Source organism: Lissotriton helveticus, chromosome 1_1 (genome assembly GCF_964261635.1).
Source record: "Lissotriton helveticus chromosome 1_1, aLisHel1.1, whole genome shotgun sequence".
Lineage (NCBI taxonomy): Eukaryota > Metazoa > Chordata > Amphibia > Caudata > Salamandridae > Lissotriton > Lissotriton helveticus.
Genome location: NC_136057.1, coordinates 1,110,875,078 through 1,110,900,396, shown reverse-complemented (window position 1 = coordinate 1,110,900,396; position 25,319 = coordinate 1,110,875,078). Strand labels below are relative to the sequence as shown.

Here is a 25,319-nt window from a genome sequence, read left to right as displayed (position 1 = left end):
CCTCAATCAAAAGAAACACACCTACCTCAAGATAAAGGAAGACAGAACGTAGCTAAGACAAGGAAGCCGGCCCAGGAAGGGGCATGTGACCTAACCAGGAACAACAACCACACCCAGAACTTTTGAACTTTGAGCCGGATTAGGAACAAGACTGACAAGATATCCTTTATCAGCGCTTGACAATGAAAGATGCGGGGGGGGGATCTATTCATCCGGGGGGGCGGAGGGCGGAGAACCGCTGCTGTCGCACGTTTACAGTACTTTGACAGGGGGGAGGGGGGAGGGGGGTGGGGGGGGAGGGGTTGGTGGGAGGCGGAGCGGGCAGCGCGGACAATCCTTGATTGGTGGGGCTATGTACTCTTTTCTTTTTTCCTACTTTTCCGTCACCTATTGACACACACTTCCCTATCCCAACCCAGACCCCGGGGGGGGCCCGATGACAGGAGGGAGGAGGTGAGACAACACTGGAAGCAGAGAGCACACAGAGGTCACAACCCTGAAAGCAGCGATCCCATAGGGTCACCATGAATACCCACAACACCCAGGGCCTAGCACAGAGCACATCTGACATCAAGATTGTGTCACTGAACGTCAAAGGCCTCAACCACCCCGTCAAGCGACGGAAAACACTAGACTACCTGAATAGGCTCAAAGCAGACGTGTACGTGCTCCAAGAGACTAGAGTAACCACAGAGGACGCTAACAAACTTAAGGCAAACTGGATAAGCGAAATAGCTTGCTCACCAGCAATCAACAAGAAAGGAGGGGTGATAACCATTATAAGCAAGAAGGGGAAATTCAAGACTCTGGGCAGTACAGCAGACACGGAGGGCAGGAGACTAGTCACAAGCATCAAAAGAGGAGAGGAAGTAATGCACATAGCGAACATCTATGGGCCAAATGCCTCAAAAAAAAAGTTCTGGGAGGAGGTAGAAAGCGAGCTCAGCAGGCTACCACTGGGAGAACTGGTGATAGTGGCGGGTGACATGAATGAGGCAATGGACAATGCTACAGACAGGCACCCACACAGAACAAGCCACGCCACACAAGAACAGAACATACTCAAAAACCTCTGCACCAAGCTTGCGCTAGCGGACCCATGGAGACTACAACACCCCAGCGCCAGGGAGTACACATTCTATTCAACGCCACACAATTCATACAGCAGAATAGACTATATCCTCATGTCAAGCTCACACACACACTTGACAGACAGAACGGAAATAGGACCGATAACAGTCTCAGATCATGCCCACATCTCCCTCTAAATCAGCGGGAAACACAATGAGCTACCATGTAGGGGGTGGCGCCTCAATAGCGACATACTTGAAGACCCCACCAACATCGGTGAGATTGAGGAGGCGATCAGAGAATATCTCCTATTCAATGATACAAAAGACACAGAGGAGGGGACGCTGTGGGACGCACTCAAAGCCACAATAAGGGGGAAACTTATAAGCATTAAGGCAAGAATGAACAAAAAAAGAAGCAAACACATTAAAGAACTGGAAGAGCAGATAAAGGAGCTAGAGAACAACCACATAGCAAACACAAGAGACAGGAACACACTCACGGCCCTAACGAAGAAGAAGTATGAACTCAACAGGTTGTTAAGCGAAAGAGCAACAACATGGATAAACAAATACAAATCCATAAACTTATGCTCAGCCAACAAAGCAGGGAAGGCGCTTGCAGGCTACCTAAAAGCCAAACAGAGACAACACTCAGTCGCAGCGATCATGGACACAGACAAAATAACGCACACAGGGAACAAACAAATCCTCGAAACATTCAGGAGGTTCTACAAAGACCTCTACACCGCAGACACAGCACTAAAGGCGGATGGGGGGGCGAACCTTCTCGAGAAACTTGACCTACCCAAACTAAGCCGCGAACAAAGTGAGGCGCTAGACCAGAACATAACAAGAGAAGAGGTAGGGAGGGCTATAGACACACTTAAACCCAACAAAGCCCCAGGCCCGGACGGTTTTACAGTGACCTTCGACAAAAAGTTCCAAATGCAGCTTAAGGATATATTAGTGAGAGTATTCCGAGGGTGCGCAGAGAAAGGAAGCATGACAGACTCAATGGCAGAAGCAAACATTATTGTCATCCCCAAAGAGGGGAAGGACCCACAATTCCCACAAAATTACAGGCCGATATCCCTAATAAACGTAGACTGTAAAATCTACGCGAAAGTAATGGCCGCCAGAATAAACGCACACCTACCCACCCTCATACACAAAACACAAGTGGGATACCTGAGAAATAGGCTCTCACAGGACAACACGAGACTGCTCTGCCACCTAATAAACCGCACGGCGAACAGCACAGAGAAGGCAGTAATGATTGCGCTAGACGCAGAAAAAGCCTTCGACAGAGTCTCATGGCCATTCCTAAATGAGTGCATGCGCAAATTCGGGTTTGGAGACAAATATAGAGGAATGATAATGTCCTTATACAAAAACCCCCGAGCTCGTGTTGTGGTGAACGCAGCCACATCAGAAACATTCACCCTAAGTAGAGGGACGAGACAAGGCTGCCCCCTGTCGCCAGGACTATTCCTCCTGGCAATAGAACCCCTTCTCCACATGATCAGAACTAACACGCAAATCGCAGGGGTGGAAGTGGAGGGTCATGCCTTCAAACTCGCAGCCTATGCGGACGACATACTGATCACCACAAGCAACCCGCAGGAGTCAATTGAGGCACTGGTACAAACAATAGAGGTATATGCGAACGTCTCAGGGTATAAACTCAACAGAGACAAGTCAGAATGCAAGCCCATGAATTGCCACACTACCAGAGCAGTACTAGGCAACTCAGGCCTGGCGTGGCAAACGAAGCCCCTAAAATATCTGGGACTCCTCTTTGGGAAAGACCTTAGATCAACACTAGAGCACAACGAGGAAGCAATGCTGAAAAAGATCAAAACGAAGCTAGACACATGGGGACCCAAATTCGTCAGCTGGTGGGGGAGAGTAGAGACAATTAAGATGATGATCACCCCAATGCTCAACTACCTACTGTCCATGCTACCGCTATCACTAACGACGGACTTCCACAAACAAATCGACAAAGCCATTAACCTGTTCCTATGGGGGGGTAAAAAACCTAGAATAAGTCTAGCAAAACTCAGGCTAAAAAAAGAACAAGGGGGGTTGAACCTCACAAACTATAAGCTCTTCCAGTCGGCATGTCTCGCCAAACAAGGGCTACACTGGTTAGCGCCAACACCAGATTACGTGCCAGTATGGCTCGAGCTAGAGAGGAGCATTTTAGGGGGGGCTGACCCAATAATGGCCCTCACGGCAAACAAACACCCAGAAGCCAAAAACTCAATAATACGGAACACAAAGATAGCCCTACTGAGATTAGATAAAGAACTAGAAGTGAGCATCAGAAGCACCAAATGGGAGTCATTATGGCACAACTCCAAAATCACATACAAAGGGAAAACGCTAGGCAGCAAAGAATGGCTAAGCAGAGGCATAACCACACCGGCACAACTAGAGGCAGGGAACAACCCACTCACCTACAAGATGATCCAACACACAACGGGCCTACCAGACAGGGAATTCTACGAGTTCCTAAGAATCAAAGCAGCCATCACCAAAGCAAACCTTTCCAAACACAAACCAACCATCATACAATACGCACAGAACCTCAACGCAACAGGGCACCAAACAGCGCAGATCTACAAAATAATCACACCACGCACCACCACCCTTAATGACAAAACGATAGCGTTCTGGGAAGGAACCATCCGTAGACCACTGAGTGAAGAAGAGAAGGCCAAACTATGGACATCAGCGTCCAAAAACAAGATCACACCACAGCTAGCACAAACAAAATTCTGGATACTACACAGACTACACTGGACACCGGCGAAACTAGAGAGAGTAGGGGCCACCGACAACAGCGAGTGCTGGAATTGCCACACAGCAAGGGGAGACCTGGCCCACATGCTATATGAATGCCCCAAAATCAAAGCGTTCTGGGGCAAGGTATACAACCTAATAGACTCGATCACAGGCTGCCAGATACAAAGAGGGCTTGCAGGGATAGTCACTGGCTTCCTAGAGCCACAACTCCAATCCAAAGAAATGCGAGATTTGGTAGACTTGCTCCTAGCGGCAGCCGTTAAAAATATTCTGGGGTACTGGAAGGACTCCAGCAAAGCCACTTTCAAGCGCTGGTTCAATTGGGTAACATTCCTCCGAGCAGCAGACAACATTACCGCCAAACACAAGGCGGCAAACCACACAGCCAAAGAGGATATGTGGGCAGCCCTAGACGAATATCTAAAACGATAACCCCCCCCCCTCTCTCCCTCTTTCCTCTCTCTTTCTTTCTCTCTCTCGTGCTTGCTACCACCGAGCACTTCACATGTAAAGCCCAAGTAATACTAATGTATACAATGTATATGCGAAACTTACTTTATTCAATTCAATAAAAAAAATTTGAAATAAAAAAAAAAAATAATAATAATGTTGCTCTATCATATAGTCTGGGCCGCCTACAGGGTTTACATGACTACTGTCATGCCTCATTTTAATAAGTACTTCTTAGTGCAGTGCTTTTATGTGATGTATTAAGGTCAAAGCTTCCACATGTTAAAAAAAATACACATTTAAGTTTTGAAGAGACATTATCGTATTCAACATCATGTTTGTTGTATGATTTACACAGCAAGCATTTTCAGGGCTTGGCAATACACAGGCTCTAAAACCCTAGGATAATGTTCAAACCAAGGATGGTTATTAGCAAAATCAATAAAAGTTACAAAACAATCATCTATACTACTATTATAAAGAGAGAAGTCTGTCCTTTGAGCCAGGTAAACTCGAAACGTACACCACCAATCTAAACACCCAAGACATCTATGAAAACCTCAGGGCAAGCAGAAGGACATAGGCGATATAAAAATAAAAAATATACGTTATTTAAAACATTTACGAATAAAAATAAAGTAGTCCCTAGAAAGTAGCGCCGGCCGCGACGTCTGCGTGATGACATCGGGAATCAACGCCACAGTGTAGAGGCTTACCGAGACGAGCAGAGCGCAGCACGCAGAGCCATCGGGCAAAGCCGTGAGGGCAACGGCAGTGTAGCGGGGCACCCAGCATTGGACTTCAGCCCCCAGCAGCACCAGGGGCGACGCGCCCGTGACGCAGGAGGGAGCGCCAGGAGGCGCTGAAAGGGAGACGCCGCCGGGAGCCTCGTGGAATCAACGCCACAGTGTAGAGGCTTACCGAGACGAGCAGAGCGCAGCACGCAGAGCCATCGGGCAAAGCCGTGAGGGCAACGGCAGTGTAGCGGGGCACCCAGCATTGGACTTCAGCCCCCAGCAGCACCAGGGGCGACGCGCCCGTGACGCAGGAGGGAGCGCCAGGAGGCGCTGAAAGGGAGACGCCGCCGGGAGCCTCGTGGAATCAACGCCACAGTGTAGAGGCTTACCGAGACGAGCAGAGCGCAGCACGCAGAGCCATCGGGCAAAGCCGTGAGGGCAACGGCAGTGTAGCGGGGCACCCAGCATTGGACTTCAGCCCCCAGCAGCACCAGGGGCGACGCGCCCGTGACGCAGGAGGGAGCACCAGGAGGCGCTGAAAGGGAGACGCCGCCGGGAGCCTCGTGGAATCAACGTCACAGTGTAGAGGCTTACCGAGACGAGCAGAGCGCAGCACGCAGAGCCATCGGGCAAAGCCGTGAGGGCAACGGCAGTGTAGCGGGGCACCCAGCATTGGACTTCAGCCCCCAGCAGCACCAGGGGCGACGCGCCCGTGACGCAGGAGGGAGCGCCAGGAGGCGCTGAAAGGGAGACGCCGCCGGGAGCCTCGTGGAATCAACGCCACAGTGTAGAGGCTTACCGAGACGAGCAGAGCGCAGCACGCAGAGCCATCGGGCAAAGCCGTGAGGGCAACGGCAGTGTAGCGGGGCACCCAGCATTGGACTTCAGCCCCCAGCAGCACCAGGGGCGACGCGCCCGTGACGCAGGAGGGAGCGCCAGGAGGCGCTGAAAGGGAGACGCCGCCGGGAGCCTCGTGGAATCAACGCCACAGTGTAGAGGCTTACCGAGACGAGCAGAGCGCAGCACGCAGAGACATCGGGCAAAGCCGTGAGGGCAACGGCAGTGTAGCGGGGCACCCAGCATTGGACTTCAGCCCCCAGCAGCACCAGGGGCGACGCGCCCGTGACGCAGGAGGGAGCGCCAGGAGGCGCTGAAAGGGAGACGCCGCCGGGAGCCTCGTGGAATCAACGCCACAGTGTAGAGGCTTACCGAGACGAGCAGAGCGCAGCACGCAGAGCCATCGGGCAAAGCCGTGAGGGCAACGGCAGTGTAGCGGGGCACCCAGCATTGGACTTCAGCCCCCAGCAGCACCAGGGGCGACGCGCCCGTGACGCAGGAGGGAGCGCCAGGAGGCGCTGAAAGGGAGACGCCGCCGGGAGCCTCGTGGAATCAACGCCACAGTGTAGAGGCTTACCGAGACGAGCAGAGCGCAGCACGCAGAGCCATCGGGCAAAGCCGTGAGGGCAACGGCAGTGTAGCGGGGCACCCAGCATTGGACTTCAGCCCCCAGCAGCACCAGGGGCGACGCGCCCGAGACGCAGGAGGGAGCGCCAGGAGGCGCTGAAAGGGAAACACCCCCTCTCGCCTCGCGAGTCGCGCGCGGGAAGCGCCCGGGAGAAGCCCGGGACAAGGGCGGGACAGTCTTAGACAGTCCTAGACTGGCCGGGACTGGACTGGGCTACCTCCCTTTATGGCTGCATCCAAGTAAGAAATAATCTTATTGTTTACCTAGTACTACGGGTGTTTGCAAAGTGGAGTCATATACCTTCTCTGGGTCATACAAATAGAGTAACTCTTCTTGCTGCCTAGAGATACTTTAGCTTTAGGCCATTTCCTTGTTTGATTGCTACTGTGACTCCAGTTGCCACAACAGCACTGTGAAGTAGGGGTTTACGTGTATCACTTGTTTCTTGCCCAAGGAAATTAATTACGTGAATTTTTCATGTAAAAAAATATGTCCAAAAAACAGCCTCCACCGAATACTAAGACTATAGAAAATTATATGGTCCAAGTAGTGAGCAAAATCAATGACAAAAGGAGACAGTCACTGGGCTTAAGTCAGTCTCCGGATTTACATCCACTAAGCCCGACTCAAAGCAGCCACCAGTCAAACTCCATAGCTCCGGATGTTTCTACCGACCTGATAGATCTCATGGCCCATTCTAATCCAAATATGGATCAACAGAATACCCTCATACTAGATAATGAAGTAGATTTAGTATCTCCAGATCTAGAAGCTATTTCCGACTCTGAGCATGTGACCTTGGATCACAAACCCGATGAACTTTCATCTCCTGAACAGGAAACCCGACCTGCGAGAAGACATAGAAGAGTTCAGGAAAAACGGTCGGGTTTACGATCAGGAAATAGGAAAAAAAAAGCATCACCCACAGGGAAAAACAAGGCAAAACTCACTGAAGAAGGAGAAAACAATATCCTTGAAAAAAGCGATCAGGATAATAGCTATAATGAGGACGATCTGTTGCAGAAAATAGCTGACATCATTGATTCAAAAATTAAAACCATCATCAAGCCGCTAGTTGCCAAGATTGACAAACTAAATGCGGAACTAAAAAGAATGGGTGCTCTCCAGTCAAAGACCGTGGATGGGGTTGACAATTTATCTACTCTGGTGTCACAAATGGGAAAGCAAGCTGAGATCAAGGAGAGGAGTACCTCAGAGAAAGAGATTGGCTCGACACTCCCTGAATGTCCAGTCCAAAATGGGACAAATTCTACTAACCAGCCCGTGACAAAAGATGGTGTACCACTGACTATAAATATTCCGACAGTAACACGTCAGGATCTAGATCCCCTTCAATTTATCGAAGAAGCTTCGCCAGTGGTATTGGTGTTGGCCAATGTGCCTCCGCCAACGGACATTCAAATGGAATCACCAGCATCTTTGTCTAGCAAGGCACTGCACTGGTTAACAACCAACATGCAAATGGGCCCAGGAGGCAAACATCAGCTTGCATGTGAAATTAAGTCCGTAAAAAGGGTTGCTTGGATTGGGAATCGGCCCAAAAGGTTTAAAGGAGATTGTGTCATAGTGACTTTTTGCCACGCAGCCGTTTTACCCAATGTCTTAAATCATATCTTTCCCCCACAAAGAAGAGCCGGGTCTGTTGTTCCCCTTACTTTAAAATTCTTTTATGGGGAGCAACAGAATGTAATGAATTTGAATCGAAGAAGCACACCTATTTTTCACCTTGTTTGTGGATTTTTAAGATTTTTAGAAAGATGCTAGTCTATGCGTGCAACAATGGTGGCACGTTTGCCCTCACGTGCCCACTTGAACCAACCTATCTCGAGTGAAATTACACCCGACCACTGTGCACTGTTGCCAAACTCTGTTGAGTTTATTTTTCAAAAGAATTTTTTTTTTAAACCATATCAAAATGAAATTTCAATGATGTCAACATGACTTTTCAATTCAGTACATTGACCAAAACTGACATATTTTTAAACGTTACAATTCTTTTGAAGCTCAGAAGAATACAGCGTGTATAACACAGTATATCAACATGACATTAAACAATGACAATATGCTCTTAAGAAGCCCGATGCATTTCGAGCCCTATGAGGCTCTTCCTCCGGGGCCTGAAATCTAAACAGATGTAAAAAACACAGCGTTACATTTTGGGACCACTGTTGAATGGGAATAAAAAAAGATGAATAAAATGAACGTGCTCAGTGTAGTGCACCTCCACCTCCACACCCTGTGAAATTGAATTAATCTTACCCTTTCCTTGAACCACTAGATAAAACGACCTATACGATGAAAAAAACGTAGCATGAACACTCACAGTCCTGTGTTAAAAGCTCCACTCTGATAACGAAAAACAAAAAACCACACCAACGTGGCAACTGGACTTACCCTCTGGAAGACGCATAATCGCTAACAGTTCTACAAAGCAAAAGAAACCCAAATCAGAATTACCGGACTTCTTTCCAGTGAATTCAAGAAGAAACCAACATGACCCAAATACTCCTGAGCTGCATACCTTGATATAAACGCTGCTCCTCGCTAACATCTCTCGTGGCCATTGCCGAAAGTTCAAATGCTCCGTCGATTCCTTTCGCATTTAACCTCCGCGTAGTGAGCTAGCCAATCAAAATCGCTCTACACCCTTTAACGTCACAACAACAACTAGAGCGGCCTGCTCTCACTGAGCACGGCTACACTTCCTGGTTAAACTCATTACTAGTGACCACGTGGGGCTCTCTCAGCCAATCCGCTGCTCTTCAACTCGAAGCCACAATGTGAACGCGATCGTGAAAGTGAAAAGCATGCTAAATCAAATGTTTGTGAATGAAAATGTGAATGAAAATGAAATGATGTCTCATATTGTGCAAAATAAGTGCAAAAAAATATGTGTGAGGAGAAAACAAATATGTAAAGAACATTGCCAATTTTATTACAGAACAACCATCATTACATGGCTATGAACTCATGGTACCTAGTATAGCGGTAATTTCTCTATAGAAAACATGAAAAATCTATCTTGTCATTTAACCCTTTGGGATCCTGAGTCCCCAGTTTTTTTATCCAAAAAGTTTCTCTCTGAAGCAAAGATCTGGTAAGATCTGTACCCTCAAAATTCTCAACTCTCTCTAGGACTGAAAACTGCAGTTGGGCTATGCTGTGCCTTGCCTCCTGCCAGTGTGCTGCCAAAGGGCTCTTTATGGTTTGATTTCTAATGGTACTTTTATGTTCAGAAATTCTGATTTTTATTTTGCGCTCAGTTTTGCCCACATAAAGTTTCCCACATGGGCACTTTATGTAGTAAATGAGAACACTAGAGTTACAGTCTGCATTGAAAAATAAAGGAATTGTTTTTCCTGTCTGTGGATGATGTATAGACTTGCCTGTGATCACATTATTGCAATGGACGCAGTTGCCGCATCTCTTCATGCCCTTATAGGACGACGTTTGTTTTTGTTCAAATTTGGGCGTCAAAAGTTCCTTGAGGTTTTTAGACCTAGTGTAGGCGAACATTGGCTTTTGGTCAAAAATACCATTAAAGTCTGCTTCATTTTGTAATAGTGCCCAATGTTTGTTTACTATGTTCTTGATTTTCTGAGAACTAGTAGAGTATTTCAAAACAAATACATGTCTTTCCATTTTTTGTTTCATCCTTTGGTGCAACAGATTCGTTCTGTCAAACGTTTTTACTCGTTGTCTTGTTTTTTCCAGTAATTCTTTTGGCAACAGTGCACAGTGGTCGGGTGTAATTTCACTCGAGATAGGTTGGAGCAACAGAATGTAACATTTCCAAAAACTCCTGGCCCGTTGTGGGAAACTGTGAGAAATAATAGAGGACCAAGGGCTCCTCCTAATGAATGGGGTGTGGTCCTAGGAAATAGATATGAAGCTCTATCAGGGCTAAATGCCTGTGATTGACTGGGTAGAAGTAAATTTGATATTGATTATCCTATTCCCAATGGAGGATGTGCAGGGGGGGAATTGGAAGCTCAGATTAATTCTGTAACAACTGATCTATTGTTAAATGCTAGCAGAATACAGGGTGTTTTAGGTGATACATGCAATGATTATCAACTTACTGGTCGCTTTGATTGTACCGATGAAAGTGATTTACATGTAAATGTATCCCCAGAGAGGGCTGTAAATGTGGATAATGTAGGTGTAAACTATCTCATCCAGGAACAAAGGGCTAGCCTACCTATTAGCATTGAATCCACCAACGACAAGGCCTTTGGCCAATATATTCTAACGTCCTGGAATGTTGCAGGTTTGAGAAGTAAGATACCATCACAGGACTGGCAAACTTTCCTGGATTCAAAGGATGTTATCCTTCTCCAGGAAACTTGGCAATTAGATCCAGATCCGGTTGAAGGATACCTACATTTTTATGTCCCGGCTACACCTAGTCAAAGGGGAAGACCTAAAGGTGGTCTAGTGACATGGGTAAAACAAAATAGTGACTATTCAGTTGTTCAATTGGTTACTAATAGCCCTGATATACTATTGGTCAAGTTACAGCGACCATCCTGCAAGGACCTTTATATTTTCAAAATTTATTCAAGGGGTTTACCAGGTGGTAAACCCACGGAGGCGGTTGATTTATTAGATTCCCTTCTAAAACAACATTGCCTAAACGCAAATGTTATTGTTGGAGGTGATTTTAATTGTTGTTTTGAACCCTTAGATAACCACGATGTAGATCTCATGATAGAAGAGGACTACATCTGGGATATCCCTCAGCTTTCCTTACCACCAATTAAAAAATGGTCTGAGGCTGCACTGCAGCTAAAAATTCTGTGTGTTGAGTCTGGGTTGCGGGCCACCAATGGAAGAGTGGTCTCTGATAAACAGGGTGCCACCACCTTTTCTAATGGAAATTCACAAAGTCGTATTGACTACATTTTAATTAACAAAGAGAATTGGGCCAGTGTTGTTGATATGTGGATAGAGCCTAGAGTGGAAAGCGACCATGATCCACTAATTCTGACATTTAAATTGTTTGGAGTATTGGAAAAAGAAGTTTCGAGGGAAAATGTTCAAATAAACCTCTCAAATGACAACAGACGCATTAGATGGTCAACTTGTACAGCCAATGAGGAAAGCATAATTGCTATGAGGGACTTAACAACCCAGGCCATCAAAGAAGTAAAGAGTATAACCATTATGGACACTCAGATATCTGAAGTCAGTAGGATCCATGATGACTTTTTTAATAGGTTAAAACATGTTTTTGTTAAAACAGTTACTAAGAAGCAATGTAGGCCAGTAAGAAAGGAAGACCAGTGGTACGACAAATCCTGCAGGGGTGCTTACAAGGCATTGTCTGATGCTGTGAAGACAAAAGATATAAATAAAATAAGGGATGCACGTGTTGTGTATAAAAAGGTCCAAATAAGTGCAAAAAGGGACTGGGAGGAAGGCTACTGGAGGGATCTGCTTAAAGCAAGTGAGGAAAGATCTATGACGCCCTTTTGGAACATTGTAAAATGGGGAAGGGGGGCCATAAGAGGAGAACCCATGAATCATGTGTCACCAGAAGCATGGGTATCCCATTATGCGACCCAGTTCGCTGCTGAGGACACTGATGGAGAGGAGTGTGTGGCCCCTGTAGATACCTTGGAGAGTCACCTAATCTTCAGTAAAGCTGATGTCCTAAAAACTCTAAACAATATACCTAAAGCCAGAGCACCGGGCCTAGATTCTGTTCCAGCAGACCTTTTTATGCACGATAAAGACCTATGGGCCACGTACATTCACTTGCTAGCAAATGGTATCGCGAAGGGCTCGCCTATTCCTGAGACCTGGAAGGGAGCCGAGATTATCCCCATCTATAAAAAGGGGGCATGCTCGGATCCAGGCAACTATAGGCCCATTAGCCTGATCGCATGTATACAGAAAGTTCTGGCAAGACTCTTACTCCAGCGAATCCATGGGTGGATAGATGAACAGGACATTCTGTCACCCCTGCAGGCAGGCTTTCGTAGCCATACAAGTACCATAGATCAAGTGTTTAGATTTGTTTTAATCTACTGGCGTGTAGTTTTACTTGGGGGGGGGATGCTTTTTGCTGCCTTCGTCGATTTAAAATCGGCTTTTGATCTGGTCCCCCGCCACAAGTTGTGGAATACTCTCCAAAATCAGGGTATCCCCAATGAAATTCTGTCCTTATTAATGAGAATGCACGAAAATAATTTTGCACAAGTGCGATGGAACCAACAGGGCAGCGTCACTGATAAATTCCCTATTGCGAAGGGAGTACGCCAAGGATGCGTGCTCGCTCCAACGCTTTTCTCGCTATACATCAACAGGGTGATCAGATACTTCGAACACCAACCAACAGATGCCCCTAAGCTGGCAGGTAGACTGATCCCCCTGTTGATGTTTGCGGATGATACCCTGCTGATATCTAAGACACAACAGGGACTTCAGAGGGCCATTGGAGTTTTTGAATCATTCTGTGCAGATCATGGTCTTGTAATTAATACAAGTAAAACAAAATTTATGGTTTTGCATAAAGGGCAACACATTAGAGGGAAGGTTACTATGGACGGGATTCAGCTTGAACAGACCCAGGTTTTCAAGTACCTTGGAATTAACTTGTCCTATAATTTAGATTGGAAACATGATACTAATGAGCTAGCGACAAGACATGCTCAATTAACCGGAGCCCTTACTAAGGAATTGTTTACATCTCAGACTAAACCAATCAGACCGGTTTTAAAAATTTATAATGCCAAGGTAGGGGCGGCAGTTCTATATGGAGCTGAACTCTGGGGGCCCAGTAATCTTACAAAACTGACGGTAGCACAGAATAGATTCCTCCGTAACATTACTGGGTTACCAATGTCAACACCCTTGATACCCTTAAAATATGATCTGGGATTCCATAGCTTTGAGGATATGGCTAGATACAGATCTGTAGCCTACTGGAGAAGGCTTTGGGTAACCCCAGAACTCTCTCAGTATGCCCAAGGTTTTTTAGAGATTCGAACCCTGGATAAAGGTTGTAAAATAGTCTGGTTGAGAGATGTAAGAAGTATATATAGGGCGATGGGATTATCCCAATTGTGGGACGATCCGGTAAACAATGCATTTCCACCAAAAAAGGCACTTCGAGATTTATATTGGAGCATGATTGAGACAAAGTATTTTAGAAACTGTATCGATCGATCTTTTACTAACGATTTTCTAGAACTTAAGCATGCACCGGCCCTAGAACTTTACTGAGACTGGATTACTGTTCCAGGGGACCGGAAAAGGTACCACCAATTGAGGGTGGGGACTTTACCTTTAAATGCCCTAACCGAGAAATGGCATAAGAGCCAAACCTCAAGGTGCCCTTTCTGCTCTGATCAAAATGAAAATATTGGACATGTGTTATTTGCTTGCCCCGAATATAGTGTCCCCAGACGGTCATGGCTAAAACCGATCTGTGTCCAGCTAGGCTTAAGAACTGCAAATGAGGCTGTTAGGGTTTTAAGAACTAATACATCTCAGCCTGTCGTCATAGCCATGTCGAAATTTTTGCACTGGATATGGATTATTCGGTCACGCAAAATGAGTCTGGAGTAATTATGGGATAGCCATTGTCTGCTGCTATTTAAATCAGCACTTTATTCTAATAAGTGATCAACTATGTACTTTGCACTAGTAACTGTTAATTTGTATTTTGGTATTGATGAATTCGTTTTTAAACCTGCTTTTATAAATGTCTTTTTAAAATAGGCTTAATTTATGAATATGTAAAAATGTAAATAGGATGAGTTAGGGTGTTATTTATTATATTTTTATTGTATATTTTTATTCTTATTTTTTGTATGACGAAATAATTCATTGTGGATCCTGTTCTTTTGAGGGACAGTGGGTGGGGTATCAAAAACAACCATTTTTTTTAATTGTAAAATGTCTTTCATGATTGAAAAAATATCGAATAAAGACTATTTTGAACTTGACATCGGGAACGCGGGGAGGAGCGGCGTTCAGGAGCAACAGGAAGAGCGGAGGACATGAGCGCGGGGAGGAGCTGCGGAGGACAAGCGGAAAGCAGCGGCGAGAAGCAGAGGAGCAGTGGCAGCGCGGGGAGGAGCGGCGGATGAGGTAGCGGACAAGCGGTCAGGAGTGGCGAGAAGCGGAGGAGCAGTGGAGCGGTAAACACAGCAGCGCGGGGAGGAGCGGCGGATGAGGTAAGTCAAGCAGCCGCAGGTGCGCAGCGAGGAACGGGCGGGGGCCATGAACAGTGAGTGATAAAGTGTGCGCAGCAGGGACGGGCGGGGGCCATGAACAGAGAAAGTCGGGACGTCGGGGGAAACAAAGCGTGGGCAGAAGCGGCCAGGACCAACAAAACGGCCGCTCTGCTGCGCCTCTCCTGCTGCGATGCTACCCCCAGCCCTTTCTGCCCCGGGCAAGTCCGGGGCGGGCTGCTAGTTTATTATATTAATGTATCCACAAAAATGTATATCTATGTACTTATGCAATCGAAATGTGTATATTATAAAGAAAAAGATGCAAATTATAACATGTCAAGCACACAAAATATAAAATAAAAGCAGTTGTCACTTTTTGGCTCTTTTTTTACTAGAAACCTAAAAGATTCACAACTCAAATTCAACTAATTGGATTTTTGTCATTTAAGTGTCATTTGGGTTATACATATCTGGTCACCTTCTACCAGATCTAAGGCACAACTTCAAGCTGACCGCAATGGATTGCGGGTCCAATATATGGACAAGGTGTGTCCAGCTGAACCTTTTGCCTTTTCTGAGTTCAGGTCAATGCAAAGAGTTGCGAGAAGCAGTTGATGCGAGGATAACATTGTCGACACGAGAAGCAGCTCAGAATCCACAGATGGTCGCTGCTCGGTGCGAAGAGTCCATCACTACTGGAGCTTCATGTTAGTGGTAGATGCAGGCTGTTGCCATTAGAGCGGTTCTTGAACCGGACGAGAGGAGCAGGTTGTCCCTGGATATTTGCGCAGGCTGGCACCGGGGATAGTCACTGGGCATTGCAAGGTGTGTTTTCACGGTCGCGGAGAGTGCAAAAACTTTGGAATCTTCACCTGGAACTCCAGACTTGTGGTTTTGAGGCAGGAGGAGTGAACTCTGATGCCAGCCAAGGTTCCAGCACCTAAAGGGGCAGCTCTAGGGGCTCAGGACCCACTTCAGCAGAGGCCAGAAGCAGGACTCAGGTGGATCCAGTTGATCCTGGTAAGCTGGGCAGTTGCAGGGAGGCCTCTGGAAGCTTGTTGTGTTCCGTGTAGCTCAAGCAGAAGGTCAGCCAATTGACCCTTAGAGTAACTTCTGTTGATCCTGGATTCAAGGCAAGCAGGTTCAGTCTTCCTTCTTCAGGCAGCAGGGCAGTCCTTCTTCTGCTTCTTTCCACATTACCAGGAGTATTTTGATAAGAGGGTGTGAAGTTGCTATTTTTATCCCCAATCCCAGCCTGTGGGTGGGGGATGCCCTCTTTGTCTTACCTTCCCTCTTTTCTGGGTTTGGCTCCAAAGTATCTAGGGTAATAAGGGTAGGGAAGTCTGGGTGTAATCTGCGTTTGTCAGTGACAGGACAGGCAGACCTTAAAAGCCAGGAAGGAGGTGGGCAAGCCACAAGGCTATCCTCTGAAGCTCTGGAAGCCTGAGTGCAATCCCACAAGACATTCTGCCAAGGAAACAAACATCCTGCGCCACATCCAAGTACTGTTTTGTCCTCATGTCTAGAAGCAATATACAAAACACCACAGGAGAGCCAATCACAGTCATATGACCCTGAACACTGGCATAAAGGCACATTTGGTTTAGGCAGACTTAAAATTTGAATTTAACATTAAAGAGGATTTTAAAAATACAATTTATTTGAGTGGATGAAACATTTCTCTAATGGTTCCAGAAGTGAAGTTATCACTTTCTAAGCATAAAAGGTAACCCAGCCTTAGTCTATGGGCGAGATAGCATTACAACAGTGAAAAATCACTTTAGGAGAGTTTCACTGTCAGGACATATAAAACTTTAATACACATGCCCTACTTTTTAAATATCATGTACCATGCCCAAGGAGTGGTTAGGGTCTATCTTAGAGGTGACTTATAAGTATTAAAAAGGAAGGTTAGGCCTGGCAAAAGGTTTACTTTTCCAGATCAAAATGTCAGTTTAAAACTGCTTTACAGGCTGCAGTAGCAGGCCTAGTCATGTTTTACAGTGCTACTTTAATGGGTGGCTCATTGAGTGCTGCCGCCTTCTAGTACCATTTCATTTTTGGGCTTTGGGAACATGTACCAGTTACTAGGGAATAGGGAAATGTACCAATTAAGTGTAGGCTAATTTTACCACGTTTAAGACAGAGAGAGAGCTAGAGAGAGAGAGAGAGAAGAGGGGGGGAGAGAGAGAGAGCACAAGCATAAAACGGTGTCGGATATCCTGTCCGCTGAAATTTAAATCCCATTAAATCCTATGGGATTTATATTTTGGGGGACGGGATATTCGTCACCGTTGTGACCGAGTAACCTGTCCACCATGATCTAAATTAGGCCCAGAGTCCTAATGCCAACAACAACAAGTTCAGCAAATAGTAAAGGCATAAATTTGGGGACTGCCTCGACAAGGATGTCAAGTCTAACAAGGGGTAGTTGCTTCTGGAGAGGAACTTCAGGGAATGACTCTGTTGGAAATCTGTAGATCTGTTTACATACATACATTAGTAAAACATTACTCTTTGGATGTAACTTCGCAACTTCATTGTAGTGTTTCTTGTGTACTCGTAGTAGCGTTAAGAGTTTCCTTAATGCTATTTATGTTCAGTAGCAAGATGGCTTGGTTTATTTATTATTTGGATAATAACATTATGGGGGTGTCAGGACTGGAACAATAAAGACTGGATAGGGAGGTGATTACCTGATAACATACCGTGAGTATTTATTACTCCTGTTCCCAGTCTCATTTCTTCACATGAGAGTTTAGCATCACTCATCTCTCTCCATATGTTTCATCACAACTTGATTTTTCCAGGCAGTTATGGTTTTCAGCAAGGGCTTTAAGGGCAGAGAGAGTGTGTTCTGTTATCAGTAAACACTGAAGTAGGACAATGAGATGTTACAAGTGGAGGAGTTAAAACTGAAAGTACTTTTGTTTAAAAATATGGGGCAATGAGACTGCCGGTCTTGAGGTGTGAGGGTGAGGCTTGCCTCTTTTGGATAGGACTGTCACATAGAAGACCAGTACCAGGAGACATGAAGATTACCAGTAAGGAATCAGGTCATTTCCAACGTGAGCTATGCTGAGCTGCCCTCCAAAGGTGCTGAAAAATGGAGACCAACCATGGGTGATGTGATCTCCACTTTGTGTGCACAAACACCCCCAACACAAGTGGGGACTTTGGGAAGGGATGTTCAGTGTATCACAAACACTTCTTGATGCACTTCTTATAAACTGGGGGTGGCTGCTACACCTCATACCTAGAGACCGGGTTCTTTCTCAGATTTGAGCTGCAGATTCCTGGTGTGAAATCAGACCACATGATCAGGTCCACACACCCTGGTTCTGTCCCAAAGGACCCCTACAGCAGTTTTAAAACATAGGATAATCATTGTTCCATCCACGGCAAGCTATAAATGTGACCAAACCTTATGCCATTTTTGCAGAAAAGTCTTTAAATTTCAGATTAACTAGTGCTATCCACATTAACCTGATGAATGACAAATGTATTTTAGCATTTCAGGCACAATATTACAGCTTTGGATTGGTAAAATACCATACAAGCCAACCTGGAATCAATAAAGGCAGCGGAATGAATAAAGACAGCCCTGGTACATGTGTTTCTGACTAATTTGAGCTTGTTAGTGAAGCACACCTTTGTCCAAAGGGAGTATCCAGTATAGGTCAAAACAATACCCACTTCAAAGCTGTAATACCGTACCTGGAATAATAAAGGGCCTTTGTAATTTTTCAGCTGAGCATGGATAGCACTAGTTGATCCAATGCGGAATGACTTTGCTGCAGAAAATACAAAAGGATTTGTCACTGTTCTTCTCTAAAACATAGGAATTACACCAGGTTCCCTATTTCTTTTTTGCTAAATGTATGTAGCACTGTAACCCTGAAGGGACATTATATAAATATTTATTAACTTTAACAAAAAAGTCTTATGCACCTCAGCTCCTTCCTGGAAGGTTTTGGAGTGATCTGTGAAGCGGGGGCCGAGAAAACAGTGGGATCCAAAACTCTTTTTCCCTATGCAATTTTCAATACGAAAATAAGAGACAGCTAAGACAGAATTTCACCAAATTTGGCAGAAAGCTTCATCTTGGTGTAGAAAGCATGTTTTTGTGATTTGGTGTAAATCCATTGTTTTTGAGATATCAAGGTTCAAAATTGATGTATATATCATGCCACGAAGAATCAGCGGATCTGATAGATCAAAAGATAAGATCTGATTGGCTGCCACCACATCAACAAAGTTGTGGCAGTAGTTATTTTAGGACTCGGTCTCCTGTCCGCCCTACAAAAAGAATAAAAGAAACATATAGGTGACAGGGTACAGATACCCTGACCCCTGGGCCTGGTGGGGACTAAAACCCGATTTTCCTAGACCTGTAGGGTCACCGATATATATTTGTTGTGGGAGGGGGAGTGCAACCCTCCTCTCTAAGTCTTTTTAAGTCCCCAATGACTTAATCCCCCAGCGCCAATTAGTTTATTTTGGTTCTGTGACATGCTCCTTCCCCAAGCCTCTATAAAACCCCGGGGACCCAATTCCCTGGGGCTTAAGTATTAATTTTGGATAGAGGAGCATTCATAAACATATTACAACTAATCACAATATATGCCACTGGTCAATTTAGCAGGGAGCAAACCATAAGAATAAGCATCATACATTTAACCACAGTATGGTCTGATGTGTACATCGTGGGTGACTGAGGAGCAAAGCAGTATATATTACTCCATAGTATATGCCTGGGGAGTTAACTCAGGTGAGGCAAGATTTCCTTTCTATGAAGAATGGACCAGCATTCATCACTGATGCTGCTTAGACTGAAGCCATGCATGCTAGGAGTAAGTGCAGCATGGCAGTACACTGCCAAAGATTTAGAATTCCCAGCAGGCCACAAACAACTGTATTCAGAAGTCGCAGTAGGCAAGATCTGAGGGGCATGACATGCCCATACTTCTTTTAACAAAAACAGTTTCCCTACTTTTTCCTAAAAGACATTCGAGATGCCTCAGCTGAAGAGGAATAAGGGAGACTTCTGTGCTGTGAACCTGAAGGAGGGACAGACAGTATTGGCTAATGGAGTTCACTTCATGAAGACAAAGATGTACTCTTTTTGAGTGGTACTGTAAGGGATTTACTAGTTAACCTGTGGAGTGTACGCTCTTAATGGATTGTTATAAAAAATGTTTGCACTGCATACTTTTTTTACCTTATGCCTAAATCTTTTTGCACATTTTGTGGCAGGCTTTCTTATACTGTGTGTAATGCAAGTTTCAAATAATTAATTACATGGTCACAGGGGTGTATGTCTCAGGCATGCGTCCTCATAACGCTAAAAACAAACCAGTCACTATTAGCCACTGCACCAACCAGAATTCATCTCTGTGGCTTTCACATTGCAAAATACATCGACTAGAGGTGGGCGAGCCAACAAATTAACAGCGAGAGCCATGCCAGACCCGAGCCAAGGATTTGTATCGCTCTTGCAGTCCATGCACAAGCTGAGCTCTGAAAATGTTTGCTATGTAAATTGGGCAACAAATAACACATGATAAAGACTCTTCAAAAATCAAAAAACTGTATTCCTTTAACATGCGAAATCTTTGACATTATTACATCACATTATCGGACTGTACTGAGAAACACTTATTAAAATTTAACCATTAGTGAACTAAGAGGCAAGACAGTTGTCATGTGAACCACATACGTAGCCCCGATTTTTATAAAGCAAAATTACAGTCTTTTAAATAAAACACAATAGTTTTTTGTATAACTGGTATTTGAACTCACATATTTGAAAGTACTTTCATATGCGCTATAAAGAAAAAGAAGTTTTGGTTAAATAAAATATTTGCCTAAGATCACACAATATAAGCGGGGAAGCCGCGACTTAACAAGTTTTTCTGTTGTCACTGTGTACAAATCAGCCACTAACCTGGATTTTATTTGTATTTCCTTATGTCAAAGATTTGTTTTACTACTTTGTGAATTTTTCAGCAGTTTTCCTATGGTGCGATCTCACACGTGATGATTAAGGGCCTTATTATGAGTACGGTGGCTCTCAGGACCTCCGTACTCGCGGTGCCAGAACAACCACCGCCACCCCTGCGGGTCACAGACATGTGCAATGATCGCATTAATCAATAGAGATTTACAACATAAAACAGTGCATCTCTCACTAATTAGTTTATCTTGCATTTATGTTTCATCTAAGGTGTACTTTATTTTGTATACCGTTACCTTAAAGTGAAAGACCAACATAACAGTTACAGAATATTTTGTTTCTTTTAGCCATTGCTCACTGACTCCACATCCGTGGCACTCAGAATTACAGTTCTCATTCTGCAGCCGTCTTGGTTTATCAGGTATAATTTTCCTCATTGTACATGTTGTCCTTTGCTAGGCCATCATGCTGCAATGTTGCTGCAGCCAACACCTCACTACATGTATTCTTGATTTTCATGCAGGAAGTATTCTTTAGAATGCACAAGTGCATAATAGAGAAGCATCTTGAAGTTGCGATGCTGATGAAAACAAGCTTTGAACTATTCTCTTAAACATTTGTTGAACTATTTACACTGAGGATATTTACTAGATTATACAGTGATGTAACAGGGAGAACGTTTAAGTGGGTTATTCCATGTGTGTTTATGAATGTTATCTATAGGGTATTAACGTTTCAATAAGCTCATACTTTTGCCAAAATAGAGAAATTACAAGTTTTATTGAAAACAAAACAACAATGGTGAGGCAGGGCAAAACGTGGATGATTTGGACTGAAAGACCCTATCTTTAATTTAAGTTTGCAGTATGGTGAGGAGACAAGCGTTATGGAGAAATATTGTCAAATATTGGAACAGTGCCGCTTAAACTTTGATTGTTTAGTGTTTTGAGAGGCACTATATGATTTCTTGTACACGCAACAACTGTTTGTTTACTATTGAACCATTAGGTGAGTAGGTTCAATATTGGATCAATTTGCATTATGGAGGGTCTTAATACGGCACAGTGGATTGAAGCATGATATGTTTCCAAATATCAAAAACATTCGGGTCTCCCTCTTTTCTCTTTGTCTCTTCAGCTTGTTTTTCTTATTTACATTTTCTTGTATAATGTTCTCTATTAACTTGCTTTACTTAGTTTGGCCAATAGATTGACTTTCTATGAACAATACACTGGTACTGAAATCTGTACTACTTCTGGCTTGGGGTCTACATACCCTTTTACTATTGGTTATTATCACTGTGGTGATAATTTTGAGATTAAAATTACAATGTTCAAAACTAAGGATGATTATGATTTATCTTGTAGCCCTGATGAAATCATTGGTATACCTACCATAGACAAAACACATGTTGGCAACATATCTCATTTGATGTATTGGATTTACATGATGAGTGAAAATAAAAGGAACAATACATCTACACAAGACTATTGAGGAAATTCTTAAATTGAACATTGGTGCTTGGGATTATTGTGATGACAAATTGTAATAGTATTGGTGATTTTACCGCTCTGAATATGTCTCTCTTATGCAATTCCCAATTCCCCACTTCTACTCCTGGCTGTTATATTCTGTAAATGTGGTCAGTGGTGAGGGTTGTTAGAGACAGAAATGAACATTGCTACCATTGGATCCTACAGAGAAGGTTTTTGTAACCTTATATGACCATTGGGAATGCCAAATATGCAACCAACATGTACATTCTACAAATAAAATTAGGTTAATTTATTGAATAGTAGGGCTTAAGGATCACAGAACATGAAGACTTTTACACATAAATATAGATAAAAAACAACCCATTTGTTTGACTGTTTTTATTTTTAAAGCCGAACAAAATGGAAATTAGTTCTTCTTTTCAGTGACTTTCCTTCCTATTAATCATAATCATGAAAGCCAGCACAACAGATGTGCAACCAGCAGCTTGGGGAGTTTAAATAAAGGGATAAGCCTATGTTTTTTTAAAGAAACAAAACATAAATATGGATAAATACCAATGAGATTTCCACAAAGTAAATGTGTATATACACATTTGGAAACAGCAAAGAACATAAATACCATAAGCTGGGGGCCCAGGACACACATAAGGGTCTGATGATGCACTACCTAATACAGAATGCCTCTAACAACAGTATATATGAGACGTGGGAGAAATAAATAGTTACACAGATGTGTTAGACAATATCATACATATTTTGTGAAAGTCTATCATTAAATCACCGTAATACCATTCAAATAGCATAAGGTTGTGAATATACCTTGCTTATCGGAAATCCAAACACTTCCTCAAAGTAAGCAGGCTGACTTATGAGCAGCAAATAGAAGGTCCAACTTCTACAAAAGTTTGCAACAATGATTGCGTAAACTGGCATCGATGTGAAGAACTTACGCCAAGGAGTTTTGCTTTTCTAGGAAATAAAAACATGAATGGTTAGAGTAGATGCATATCTTTATATTTCAGGAGACTATGCAAGAGAGTCAGTGAGCCCTATTTCCCTCATTGACTCTACTGCCAAAGTTCTGGGAAGAATTCTGTTAGAGCGGTTACAATCGGGCCCATGAGAAAGGTATTCTTTCAGTTGTGCAGTATAAGTGCAGACTGGGCCTGGGAAGAGTCAACCAGTGCCTGAATCTTTATTTTTTAATCAGGTGAAAAGACGCTGTTCACATCTAGCTTTTATGGATCTTAGCTCTGCATTTAGTCTTATTATCCCAAACTGGGTTTGCTCTGCAAAAATTACTGGATAACTCAACTGGGAGTGGCTATTAACAAATCTGAATCTTATACAATGGTCTGTGGCCAGCCGCCTAGTAAACCGAGGTCACCATATATTAATAAAAATAGATTGTTATGTATACCAACATTTTCTATCTGGGGTTCCCTTCAGATAATACAGGTACTTGGCGGCACTTGGTAAAAGTAAGTAGGACTCAATTTGAACAATTGATAACTGCTGTCTTCAGGTTTGCTGCCAAAGTGGGTCTTGCCCTCTGGATGTGATGATTAAAATATATAATGCTAGATGCATCTCAGTGGCCTCGTATGGGCAGGCATTTGGGGTTTCCACGATATTGCACAAATACAGCTTAGTAAAAATTCCTTCATATACAGCTAAGTAAAAATTCCTTCCTGTGAAGGCTGCTCTTGTCCCCATGGGTGCACCTTCTGATGCGTGCCATGCTGAACTGGGCTCATCATATGTAAAGGATTCTATAAAAATTACTCCTTTAATGTTGTGGCTGTTAATATGGTCAATGCCGGAAACTTTACTCAATCAAGCTGTGAATATTTATTATTTGAAACATGATAAGAACCTGCAACATCCAGTGGCTGACATATGTTGTGGTCCAACTTTATTTGCTATGATGCCCGGAACATTGAGATAATCCACAGAGAATCAATCCTTCAGTCAAAGCCAGCATTAAATCAGAATGTCCCGCTTTGCTGATGAAGAGAAGAGAACCCCTTGAGTGTGGCAAGAGAAGGGTGGTGGCTCAGAAACTATCAATTACCTCAAGCTATATGGAGCCTTATCTACATTTTCAATCGCATCATCAATATAGGTATTATTTGGTCAGGAGTCTGCACAATCTATGTAAAAAATGTATTTTTGTGAATTGTATGCAGAGGCAAGGAAACACTTTTTTTTTAAAATTTCCTTACTTAGGTCACTCAACATAAAAAGATGTAGACCAGCTTTATTTTGTTTACAATTACCACAGGCCGGATGTGTTTGACTTATGGTATGTAGATTTATAGCGGCTGCAGTTAGATTGTGCAAAAAGCTGGGCAAGTAATGTAGCATTGATATATGTTTTTAGACTCACTGTATCAAGGGAAGATCGTTATGCACAAATCACTTTATAATCTGATTGTAGAGTCCAATACAATTGTTAGCATTCATCACACCATGCGTAGTAGCACATAGATTGATAGAATAATCTCTATGTATGATACGTCATGTTTTAGTTCCACAGTTAAAGGGGAAGATTATTGTTATATGTTTTGCTGTTTTAGGAATTTGACATTTTTGAATCTAAATGTATATGTCATGCACAGTTTAATTTCATGAACTGCTTTTATTGTATGGTTTTATAAAAATTGTTGCTTTCAGCCTCACCATGCTTAGTTTTATATAGCTTTCTGGAATTATTTTAAATACAAATCAACTCAAGACCTGGTTTTAATGTTTTCTTATGCGATTGTCATTTTTTGCTGTATTATTGTATTTGTACTCTTTTATGGGTTTTCTAAATCGAATAAAGATTTAGTAAGTGAGTGAGTGAGTGAGTGAGTGATATACTTCAGTGGTCACCCAATGGGCTGTACATATCTTTAAAACAGTACTTGGTGTACAACAGTAAAGTAGGAGAGATACAGAGCACCAGGGTTTTTTGGCTGCATATTTGTGATAAAACAGCACAGCAAGCTACTGGGAAATAAAGAGGGATGTGCAGCTCCATGCTATCCAAAAGGGGTCTATTTAGAGCGTGAAACACCCGTCTGCTGTTACCGGATGCGATATCCTGAGTAGTGTCCATGATTTTGGCCTGGCATGATGA

The 25,319-nt window shown here is 43.7% G+C and overlaps 1 protein-coding gene across 1 annotated transcript in view; it reads right to left on the bottom strand.

The window, feature by feature from the left end:
• The window catches only part of LOC144763537 (vesicular glutamate transporter 3-like), a 311,868-nt gene that overhangs the window by 122,937 nt on the left and 163,612 nt on the right, over positions 1 to 25,319 (bottom strand). The window contains exon 9 of the mRNA XM_078649214.1: positions 23,015 to 23,164. Coding sequence (XP_078505340.1) covers positions 23,015 to 23,164 — 150 coding nt within the window. The remainder of the gene's footprint in view (positions 1 to 23,014; positions 23,165 to 25,319) is intronic.